At 42.8% G+C, this 12,755-nt stretch overlaps 1 protein-coding gene across 1 annotated transcript in view; it reads right to left on the reverse strand.

Moving 5' to 3' along the window:
* LOC137370283 (uncharacterized) overlaps positions 1 to 196 on the reverse strand; it is a 325,483-nt gene extending 325,287 nt beyond the window's left edge. Inside the window, exon 1 of the mRNA XM_068032661.1 lies at positions 125 to 196. Within this exon, the coding sequence (XP_067888762.1) occupies positions 125 to 196 (72 nt within the window). The remainder of the gene's footprint in view (positions 1 to 124) is intronic.
* Positions 197 to 12,755: the final 12,559 nt, after the last annotated feature.

A 12,755-nucleotide genomic window follows, 5' to 3' on the forward strand; every position in this document is an offset into this window, starting at 1 on the left:
CATTGCAGCTTTCAGCAGTGGAGGGGTGGCAGGGGGAAATCTGAAAACAAAAAGCAGCTTTCCCGAAATGAAATTAAGAAAGCTGTGGCAGGGAGGAGTGGGGAGGTTCTTCTCAGCTCCTTACCTTTTCCTGGGCCCTGTTCAGCCGTTTCTGAACGTTTTTAGCGAAGACTCCTGTTTTGATGTTGTCCGCCATGGCTGATCTGTGCGTGTGTCCCAATCCCTGGGCTGTACTTGGAACAGGCGCCACAGCTCAGACTCTTAAAGCGACCACGACCCACCCAGCACGTATGCAAATATATACACACCCACACACAATGCTATACATTTGCATTTATGCATACAAGTTTACCCATATAAACATAAATAATACCTAAATCCAATTCATTGTGGTTTGAGGTATTCACGTGACAAAGCGCAGTAGAAATGCAGTATTATACCAATAAACAAGCATATAAATAGGCAACAATATAGGCAAAGCCACCAAATACATTTAAACAATCAGATGAATGCACACGAATACCTACACACATATATAAACAGATATACATATCCAATTATGAATATACAAAAATATGCACACAAACATTTGCATACACGTGTTTTTGTGTATATACGTGCACAGTTGTATCTATATACAAATATAGGTAAATATATAATATAAACAAATTACTTCACTCTAATGTATTATGTCGTACAAGTTATTCATATAACGTTAACATGTTTTTTGTATTTCATATGGCAGATATATTCTATTTATATTTGTAATAAAAGCAAAATACTGCAGATGCTGGAAATCAGAAATAAAAGCAAGAAATGCTGGAAATACTCAGAACGGTTCTGATGAAGGGTCACTGACAAAAAGATAATTACAGCACAGGAACAGGCCCTTCGGCCCTCCAAGCCTGCGCCGATCAAGATCCTCTCTCTAAACATGTCGCCTATTTTCTAAGGTTCTGTATCTCTTTTCTTCCTGCCCATTCATGTATCTGTCTAGATACATCTTAAAAGACTCCATCGTGCCCGCATCTACCACCTCCGCTGGCAATGCGTTCCAGGTGCCCACCACCCTCTGCGTAAAGAACTTTCCACGCATATCCCCCCTAAACTTTTCCCCTTTCACTTTGAACTCGTGTCCTCTAGTAATTGAAACCCCCAGTCTGGGAAAAAGCCTCTTGCTATCCACCCTGTCTATACCTCTCATGATTTTGTACACCTCAATCAGGTCCCCCCTCAACCTCCGTCTTTCTAATGAAAATAATCCTAATCTGCTCAACCTCTCTTCATAGCTAGCGCCCTCCATACCAGGCAACATCCTGGTGAACCTCCTCTGCACCCTCTCCAAAGCATCCACATCCTTTTGATAATGTGGCGACCAGAACTGTACGCAGTATTCCAAATGTGGCCGAACCAAAGTCCTATACAACTGTAACATGACCTGCCAACTCTTGTACTCAATGCCCCGTCCGATGAAGGAAAGCATGCCGTATGCCTTCTTGACCACTCTATTTACCTGCGTTGCCACCTTCAGGGAACAGTGGACCTGAACACCCAAATCTCTCTGGACATCAATTTTCCCCAGGACTTTTCCATTTACTGTATAGTTCACTCTTGAATTGGATCTTCCAAAATGCATCACCTCGCATTTGCCCTGATTGAACTCCATCTGCCATTTCTCTGCCCAACTCTCCAATCTATCTATATTCTGCTGTATTCTCTGACAGTCCCCTTCACTATCTGCTACTCCACCAATCTTAGTGTCGTCTGCAAACTTGCTAATCAGTCCACCTATACTTTCCTCCAAATCATTAATGTATATCACAAACAACAGTGGTCCCAGCACGGATCCCTGTGGAACACCACTGGTCACACGTCTCCATTTTGAGAAACTCCCTTCTACTGCTACTCTCTGTCTCCTGTTGCCCAGCCAGTTCTTTATCCATCTAGCTAGTACACCTTGGACCCCAAGCGCCTTCACTTTCTCCATCAGCCTGCCATGGGGAACCTTATCAAACGCCTTACTGAAGTCCATGTATATGACATCGACAGCCCTTCCCTCATCAATCAACTTTGTCACTTCCTCAAAGAATTCTATTAAGTTGGTAAGACATGACCTTCCCTGCACAAAACCATGTTGCCTATCACTGATGAGCCCATTTTCTTCCAAATGGGAATAGATCCTATCCCTCAGTATCTTCTCCAGCAGCTTCCCTACCACTGACGTCAGGCTCACCGGTCTATAATTACCTGGATTATCCCTGCTACCCTTCTTAAACAAGGGGACAACATTAGCAATTCTCCAGTCCTCCGGGACCTCACCCGTGTTTAAGGATGCTGCAAAGATATCTGTTAAGGCCCCAGCTATTTCCTCTCTCGCTTCCCTCAGTAACCTGGGATAGATCCTATCCGGACCTGGGGACGTGTCCACCTTAATGCCCTTTAGAATACCCAACACTTCCTCCCTCCTTATGCCGACTTGACCTAGAGTAATCAAACATCTGTTCCTAACCTCAACATCCGTCATGTCCCTCTCCTCGGTGAATACCGATGCAAAGTACTCGTTTAGAATCTCACCCATTTTCTCTGAGTCCAAGCATAACATTCCTCCTTTGTCCTTTAGTGGGCCAATCCTTTCTCTAGTTACCCTCTTTCTCCTTATATATGAATAAAAGGCTTTGGGATTTTCCTTAACCCTGTTTGCTAAAGATATTTCATGACCCCTTTTAGCCCTCTTAATTCCTCGTTTCAGATTGGTCCTACATTCCCGATATTCTTTCAAAGCTTCGTCTTTCATCAGCCGCCTAGACCTTATGTATGCTTCCTTTTTCCTCTTAGCTAGTCTCACAATTTCACCTGTCATCCATGGTTCCCTAATCTTGCCATTTCTATCCCTCATTTTCACAGGAACATGTCTGTCCTGAACACTAATCAACCTCTCTTTAAAAGCCTCCCACATATCACATGTGGATTTACCTTCAAACAGCTGCTCCCAATCTACATTTCCCAGCTCCTGCCGAATTTTGGTATAATTGGCCTTCCCCCAATTTAGCACTCTTCCTTTAGGACCACTCTCGTCTTTGTCCATGAGTATTTTAAAGCTTACGGAATTGTGATCACTATTCCCAAAGTAGTCCCCTACTGAAACTTCAACAACCTGGCCGGGCTCATTCCCCAACACCAGGTCCAGTATGGCCCCTTCCCGAGTTGGACTATTTACATACTGCTCTAGAAAACCCTCCTGGATGCTCCTTACAAATTCTGCTCCATCTGGACCTCTAACACTAAGCGAATCCCAGTCAATGTTGGGAAAATTAAAATCTCCTATCACCACCACCCTGTTGCTCCTACATCTTTCCATAATCTGTTTACATATTTGTACCTCTATCTCACGCTCGCTGTTGGGAGGCCTGTAGTACAGCCCCAACATTGTTACCGCACCCTTCCTATTTCTGAGTTCTGTCCATATTGCCTCACTGCTCGAGTCCTCCATAGTGCCCTCCTTCAGCACAGCTGTGATATCCTCTTTGACCAGTAATGCAACTCCTCCACCCCTTTTACCTCCCTCTCTATCCCGCCTGAAGCATCGATATCCTGGGATATTTAGTTGCCAATCATGCCCTTCCCTCAACCAAGTCTCAGTAATAGCAATAACATCATACTCCCAGGTACTAATCCAAGCCCTAAGTTCATCTGCCTTACCTACTACACTTCTTGCATTAAAACAAATGCACCTCAGACCACCAGTCCCTTTATATTCATCATCTGCTCCCTGCCTGCTCTTCCCCTTAGTCACACTGACTTCATTATCTAGTTCCTTACAGGCTTTTGTTACTACCTCCTTACTGTCAACTGACCTCAATTGGTTCCCATCCCCCTGCCACATTAGTTTAAACCCTCCCCAACAGCGTTAGCAAAAGCACCTCCAAGGACATTGGTTCCAGTCCGGCCCAGGTGTAGACCGTCCAATTTGTAATAGTCCCACCTCCCCCAGAACCGGTCCCAATGTCCCAAAAATCTGAACCCCTCCTTCCTGCACCATCTCTCAAGCCACGCATTCATCCTGACTATTCTTTCATTTTTACTCTGACTATCACGTGGCACTGGTAGTAATCCTGAGATTACTACCTCTGAGGTCCTACTTTTTAACTTGGCTCCTAACTCCCTAAACTCTGCTTGTAGGACCTCATCCCGTTTTTTACCTATGTCATTAGTGCCTATGTGCACAATGACAACTGGCTGTTCACCCTCCCCCTTTAGAATGTTCTGCAGCCGATCTGAGACGTCCCTGACCCGTGCACCTGGGAGGCAACATACCATTCGGGAGCCTCGTTTTCGACCACAGAACCGCCTATCTACTCCCCTTACAATCGAATCCCCTACGACTATAGCCCTTCCACTCTTTTTCCCGCCCTTCTGAACAGCAGAGCCAGCCACGGTGCCATGGACCTGGCTACTGCTGCCTTCCCCTGGTGAGCCATCTCCCTCAACAGTATCCAAAACGGTATACTTGTTTTGGAGGGAGATGACCGCAGGGGACTCCTGCGCTGCCTTCCTGCTCTTTCTCTGCCTTTTGGTCACCCATTCCCTTTCTCCCTCAGCAATCCTAATCTGCGGTGTGACCAATTCACTAAACGTGCTATCCACGACCTCCTCAGCATCGCGCATGCTCCAAAGTGAGTCCATCCGCAGCTCGAGAGCCGTCATGCGGTCTAACAAGAGCTGCAGCTGGACACACTTCCTGCACGTGAAGGAGTCAGGGTCATCAGCCATGTCCCTGAGCTCCCACATTGAGCAAGAGGAGCATGATACGGGTCTGAGATCTCCTGCCATTTTTAATCTTAAGTTTAAACTTAGTTAAATGAAAAAGGAACGAAAAGTTTTTACCAATCACAATAAAACCAGAGAAATCGAAAAAGCCTTACCTTATAAACACCCCACCGAGTCCTTTTTTTTTGGTTAGAGGAGGAGGGCGGGTGGGAGACACTACAAGTGTGGTGTCTCGGGTTCAGAAACCGCCCAAATATATAGCGTTTTACTTACCCAGCAGCCCCCTGGCCCAGCAGCCCCCTGGCCGCTGCCGAAAAACAAAAGGAAATTAAATTTACTTTCAAACTGACTTTCCCAGCTGCTCACTCGCTCACACTCTGCTCCCGAAAAACGTTAACTCTGCTTCTCTCTCCGCAGATGCTGCCAGACCTGCTGAGAATTTCCAGCATTTCTTGTTTTATTTCAACACATTAAGGGCTTGACTAACTGCATGTGAATATGCTGCCTGGTGTTGCATTTATATTTGTAAAATTGATGCATGGTGATTCAGGGCCGAGGATAACCGTACCGAATTTGACACTTGGCATAAATGCATACGCCGTTCGATCTGTAGCATGGCACTTTGGAGTAGTAGCTTACTTATATGCTTAGTTATTGCTAACTGGGAACATTGGATCTTGAAAATCATTCGCAAAATGATGTTTACTTGTGCCGTACATTCTGCTCAACATCACAAATTAAATGAGTTTCTATTTCCCATAAAAACAGCAGAAGTATAAAAATAAAGGAATCATTTTCCAGTTGTAAAATGGATGTGGACCAACTGATCAACCACCCTCAACCATGTTTCCAAATCCAGGCTATAATCCTGTTTCTCAACAATTTGATTATGATCGGGGTGGGGCGGGGGAGCAGTTCATCAATGTTCGCTGTCTGGTTAATTTTGTTCATGTGGTACAAAATAAACAGCAAATCTTTTCCTAAATGCAGAAAGGAAACGTTTGATGGAGTGAAGTAAAACTTCCTTTGGGAGGTACTAATTGAACTTGATTTGGTAAAACACTCAGGAATTTACCTTATGTTCCCATTTTTATTCTTTCGTCATGACTATTTGATTATTTTTTTCAAGGTCAAAAGTCGGGATCACTCATTTAGATTATTTGAAGTTCCCCACCACCATCAAAATGAATGGGATCCAGGGGCTCCTCCCTTTTACTGAGGACAAGATGTGTCACACAATCTTGCCTAAGTAGACTATGCTTGCTTTCGAGTTGAAGAGCACCAGATTATCAGAAGGACATTTACATATTTGATCCAACTAAATCAGGACCACTTCACCAGGATTTCGACTCCTCAGAATACTGATTCTGATTATTTGGCCATTGATTGAGATCTGCCCTAAGTATTATATACGCTGGTTACAATGTGTTCAGGAACCAGTAGACTTCTCTTTATGCAATATTGGAATTCACTTTGCGATGCCTTCTTATTCTACTTACCAGCTGTCCATGGGATTTTATTGCAAGTGATTAACAGTAAACACAACATCCAACTTTATTCAGGCTATGGAAATACCCACGTTCAAACAGAGAGGCTACCACTACTACTCCCACTCTCAAGCCTCCCCCCTTCTCCACGTGTGCTGTCAAGTCCCACACCCCACTTCCAAGTGCTGCCAGACACCATATAAGTGTCACAGTTCACGTGGCTTGCTCCAAAACCAAACTGAAACTAGACAGTAGGTTTAGTGGTTGAGATTTTAGATTAGATTAGAGATACAGCACTGAAACAGGCCCTTCGGCCCACCGAGTCTGTGCCGAACATCAACCACCCATTTACACTAATCCTACACTAATCCCACATTCCCACCTGTCCCTATATTTCCCTACCACCTACCTACACTAGTGACAATTTATAATGGCCAATTTACCTATCAACCTGCAAGTCTTTTGGCTTGTGGGAGGAAACCGGAGCACCCGGAGAAAACCCACGCAGACACAGGGAGAACTTGCAAACTCCACACAGGCAGTACCTGGAATCGAACCCGGGTCCCTGGAGCTGTGAGGCTGCGGTGATGTTTTACCATGTTCTCATTCCCCCATTTACAGTGTGCTACTGGTCTGCAGTTATTGGACCTGAAATTGATTCCTTGTAATGGATGGGCATAATCTTCACTGCTTTTCACAGAAAGGGGACAATACTAATTGACAGGAACAGTTCAAAGAAAGAAAGAAATGGATCTGTGGCCTGGCAGCTGAGACTCTCCATAGCGAGTGCACAATCAGAAGATTTGCCTTGAAAGTCACCATAGCACTAAATACTTTCACCATTGGTAGTAATGCTTTCTGTTTTTGAGCATTAATAACCCAAGCTTTCAGTTAAGTTCTTCGATGTAAAATCTGGTATTTTCTATTTAGAGAGACCTTAAAACTGGAAATCTAACTGATCCTGACTTGCTTCTTTTAATATTAATTTCACATCTCTTCATAATCACTTAGCTAAAATATTATCTGCTGGCATTAACACAGCAGAGAGAAAAGCAGCTCCAGGATTATGTCTCAGTTGTGCATCAGGAAAGTTTTTTCACTGAAAAGGCACTGTTGAAAGTTGTAGATATGATACTGGATAGGAGAGAGACTCTTTTTGGATTAGTAAGTGCCAAAATCACCATAGAATTGGTAGATACAGGCTTGGAATCTCATCCAAACTACTAACAAATCTGGGGTGGATTTGGGACAGTAAACACAAGAAAATGTTAAAGTCAATGCACCTTTCCTTCAAGTGGTGTAGGCTGATTTTAAGTAATGCAATTTAGTAATGATACAAGGCACCCTGCTGATGTGTGCAGCCAATGAACTGCATTGGGAGCATGCAGAAATCATCATTAGCAGGCATCACAAAGTTGACATGCTGCCTGCATTCCACTCAATGAGCACTGTGTAATTGCACAACACAATCCCTGTGCCTGTTTTCGGGCACTACCATCTCAAGTCCACCACAAAAGGACTGCAGCTGCATTCTCCTTCCTATAAAATACTATGGCTATAAATTGCTTAACTTCATAAAATGGCTCAGGTATTGAAGTACGTGATTAACCCAGACTCATTGAGCGGAATGTATCCAGCATGCCAACTTCATGATGCCTGATAATTATAATAATTTCTGCATGCAGGCAACACTCTCCAGACTGCTCATTGGCGGTATGAATCAGCAGGAGGTGGCACAGTGGCGCAGTGGTTAGCACCGCAGCCTCACAGCTCCAGCGACCCGGGTTCAATTCTGGGTACTGCCTGTGTGGAGTTTGCAAGTTCTCCCTGTGTCTGCGTGGGTTTTCTCTGGGTGCTCCGGTTTCCTCCCACAAGCCAAAGACTTGCAGGTTGGTAGGTAAATTGGCCATTATAAATTGCCACTAATATAGGTAGGTGATAGGGAAATATAGGGACAGGTGGGGATGTGGTAGGAATATGGGATTAGTGTAGGATTAGTATAAATGGGTGGTTGATGGTCGGCACAGACTCGGTGGGCCAAAGGGCCTGTTTCAGTGCTGTATCTCTAAAACAAAAAAACATAAAACCTATCATTAGTAACTTGCACTACTTAAACCTAGGTTGCACCTCTTAAAGGGGAGGTACATTGTGTCTGCCACAGGTGCTGGGAGTTGTGTTGCAACTGAATCTGACCTGGGAAGGAGAGAAGAATGGCTGACCATGGGAGAGAGTGGACATCCAGACTTTTGGACAATGCAGTATAGGTCTTGGTGGAGGAAGTGGAAAGGAGGACATTTGTCCTGCATCCTCAGTGGGCAGGGGATGCCGTAGTTTTAGGAGGCATCCCAGGCACATGATGAGAAGGCAGTGGAAACAGATAGCCACGGAGGGTAATGCCAGGAGTGCAGGCCCAAGGACCTTGATGCAAAACAGGAAGAAGTTTAATGACCTCACAAGAGTAGTCAAGTTCAGTGAAGGTATCTTCAAATGCCATATCTTACCAAGTGCACCACCAACTTCAGCCACTGCTCAATTCACCATACCCCCCTCACTCACCTGCCAACAACCTCTATCAATCAGGCCATATACATGCATTTTGATCCCACTGGAATGTAGGAACATAGGAACAGGTGTAGGTCATTCAGCCCTTCAAGCTTGTTCTCTCACTGAATGAGACCATGTCTGTATCCTAACTCCATCCACCCATCTTGGCTCCATATCCCTTCATACACTTGACTGGCAAAAATCTATCGATCTCTAATTTAAAATTATTAATTGAGCTAGCATTTAATGCTTTTTGTGTGAAAAAGTGTTTCCTAATTTCTCTCCTGAATGGTCTGGCTCTGATTTTAAGGTTATGTCCCCTTGTTCTAGACTCCTCAACCAGTGGAAAAAGTTTATCTCTATCTACTCTATAAATTCCTTTCAGAATCCTAAAAACTCAACCTAATAACCCCATTACCTTCTATATTCCAGGAAATACAAAGCTAGTCTATATAATTTCTCCACATAATTTAACACTTGGAGCCCTAGTAACATTCTGGTGAATTTGTGTGGCACTCCTTCTAAGGCCATTTTATTCTTTATAAGGTATGGTGCCCAGAACTCTACACAATACTCCAGATGTGGTCTAACCAGGGCTTTGTATAGTTGCATTTGAACTTCCTCCCCTTTATATTCTAGCCCGCTAGATATAAAAGCTAACAGTCCAATAGCCTTGTTGATTATTTTTGTACCTGATAACTACATTTTAGTGATCTGTGCACATGGACCCCCAAATATCTTTGGATCTGCACTGTTCTTAACTTTTCATCATTTAAACATTCCTTTTTTATCCCAAAATGGATGACCTTACACTTACCTGCTTAGAAATCCATCTGCCATAATTTTGTCCACTCACTAAACCTATCAATATCTCTGTAATTTTATGCTCCCATCAACACTGCTTATGATACCACCAATATTTGTGTCATTGGCAAACTTGGATATATGGCTCTGTATTACATTATTTACGTAATTAATAAACATAAAGAATAGTTGAGGGCCCCAGATCCCTCAGACACCACAAGCCACTTGCTTCCAATTTGAGTACATACCCATTATCCCTACTCTTAGTCTTCTACTGTACAGCTAATCTTCTAAACAGGTCAATAATTGTCCTTCAATTCTGTAAGTTTTAATTTTAGCTAACCTTCTTTTATGTGGAACTTTATCAAATGTTTTCTGGAAGTCCAGATAAACTACATCCATACACATTCCCCTGTCTATCACTTTAGTTACTTCCTCAAAAGATTCTATTAGATTCATTAGACACAACCTAGAAATCCATGTTTGCTCTCTCTAATCAAATCAAATTTCTCTAAGTGCTCAGTAACTCCATCCTTACTTATAGATCCAAATAACTTTCCCACAACAATGCCAGCCTAGACCATGCAACACCAATGGAAATCAACTATTGTATAGAAAACATTATGCACTGCATGGTGTAACATTCCCATTATTATAAAAGTGTAATCTCTGACTTGCTATCAGCAACGCCACAGAGACCCATGTATGTGGGCGTGTATACCTGTGCGTGTGTGACCATGCGGTGTGTGTTGTGAGATGTGTGTGTTGTGAGACTGTGAATTGAGAGACGTGTGTATGTGTATGTTGTGAGAGTGTGTTATGATGCATATGTGTTTGTGTGCATGTTGTAGTGTATGTTTGAGATTTATATGTTGAGATATTTGTACTGTGATGTACATGTTTGTGTTGTTTGTGTGTGTGTGTATGTGTGAGATTTGTGTGTCTGTTAATGATTATGTTGTGATGTGTGTGCCTGTCTGTTTGTTGTGGTGTTCTCTGGTAGGTGGGTGTGCACTTCTTATAATTAATTATTTATGGAATGCAGTAATTGTTTTGCATAGGTAAATGAGGTAGCACTCTGCATCTGCATCATCCCACAGCCAGCAATAAGATGAATGACTAGTTAATCTGACATTTTTTTTGGGCAGGAAGAATAAAACAGAAGCATATTATCTAAATGGTGAGAGATTGCAGAGCTCTGAGATTCAGAGGGATCTGGGTGTCCTAGTGCATGAATCGCAACAGGTTAGTATGCAGGTAGAGCAAGTAATTAGGAAAGCTAATAGAATATTATCGTGAGGGGAATTGAATACAAAAGTAGGGAGGTTATGCTTCAGCTATACAGGGCATTAGTGAAACCACATCTGGAGTATTGTGTACAGTACTGGTCTCCTTATTTAAGGAAGGATGTAAATGCATTGGAGGCCGTACAGAGGTTTACTAAACTAATACCTGGAATGGGTGGGCTGTCTTACGAGGAAAGATTGGGGAGGCTAGGCTTTATCTGCTGAAATTTAGAAGAGTAAGAGGTGACTTGATTGAAACATATAGAGGTCCTGAGGGGTCTTGACAGGGTGGATGTGGAAAGGATGTTTCCCCTTGTGGAAGAATCTAGAATTAGGGGTCACTGTTTAAAAATAAGGGGTCGCCCATTTAAAACAGAGATATGGAGACATTTTTTCTGTTAGAGGGTCGTGAGTCTTTGGAATTCTCTTCCTCAAAAGGCAGTGGAAGCTGAGTCTTTGAATATTTTTAAGGCAGAGATAGATTAATTCTTGATGAGCAAGGGAGTGAAAGGTTATAGGGGGTAGGTGGAAATGTGGAGTAATCAGTTCAGCCATGAACTTATTGAATGGCGGAGCAGGCTCGAGGGGCCGAGTGGCCTACTCCTGGTCCTAATTTGTATGTTTGTATGAGGGAAGTTCTGGCCAGGACACCAGGAGAACTCCCAGCTACTCTTTGAATTTTCCTGTGGGATCTTCAACATGCCGTTGAACAAATGCATGGACTTTCAACGTAACATCTCATCCAAAGGACAGCATCTAGAAAATGCAACACTTCTCAATACTGCACTGATGTGTCAGACCTGTTTTGGGGCTTGAACCCATAACTGTCTGACTCAGACTGTCAACGTAGAACAGGCTATGGGTTGATATTAGTAATAGAAGTGGCCATACAAAAATTCTTTCATCAGTTGTTTTAAAAAGGCCATTAATTTCAATTGGGTTAATGACCATATCAAAATAGTACACATAGAGATTCCATATGAATGTGTAATTGTGTTGATTATTGATAATATACAACACAATTTGAACCCTGTGGAGCTAGAGGGCAAGTGCCTTATATATTAAGACAAGGCATTGTCTCATTTGCTGCACCTGCTCCACCTGGGGATGCAGTCTTGGAGCCTTTTTGGAGGCTCTTTACCCTGCCACTCATTGATTGGTGAGAGAGTTCCACACTTCTACCACCCTTCATGTGAAAAAGTGTTTCCAAACTTCTCTCCTGAATGGTCTGGCTCTGATTTTAAGGTTATTTCTCCGTGTTCAAGAATCCTACACCAGTGGAAAAAAGTTTATCTCTATCTACCCAATAAAGTCCTTTCAGAATCCCAAAACCGCAATCTAATAACCCATAACCTTCTGTATTCCAGGAAGTACAAGGCTAGTTTATGTAATTCCTCCACATATTTTAACACTTGGAGCCCTAGTAGCATTCTGGTGAATCTATGTGGCGCTCCTTCCAAGGCCATTTTATTCTTTATAAGGTGTGGTGCCCAGAACGCTACACAGTACTCCAGATGTGGTCTGAAATTCCAAGTTTCAAGGGTCAATTTTGGCACTCATTCTGATAAAGATCATGAAGGTAATTTTGTGGATTTTTGCTAGGGTTAATAGCCTGGACTCTAATGAATTAGAACTAAGAAACAGTTTGGTATTAGGGCCTTAAGGAAATATAGCTGCTCAAGGACGCAGCTCTAAAACCCTAAGGAAACAGAATAGACAACAGGTAAAGTGCTCAAATTATGATGCTAATTACTTAATGTTATGAACAAATTATATGAATGAGAAAAGAATCATATAGTGTTTGAACATTCTGCTGAATTACATCAATCATTTAGGGGTCAAAACAGATACTGTTTCACAAGGTTTA

The sequence above is a fragment of the Heterodontus francisci genome, chromosome 5, assembly GCF_036365525.1.
Source record: "Heterodontus francisci isolate sHetFra1 chromosome 5, sHetFra1.hap1, whole genome shotgun sequence".
Taxonomy (NCBI): domain Eukaryota; kingdom Metazoa; phylum Chordata; class Chondrichthyes; order Heterodontiformes; family Heterodontidae; genus Heterodontus; species Heterodontus francisci.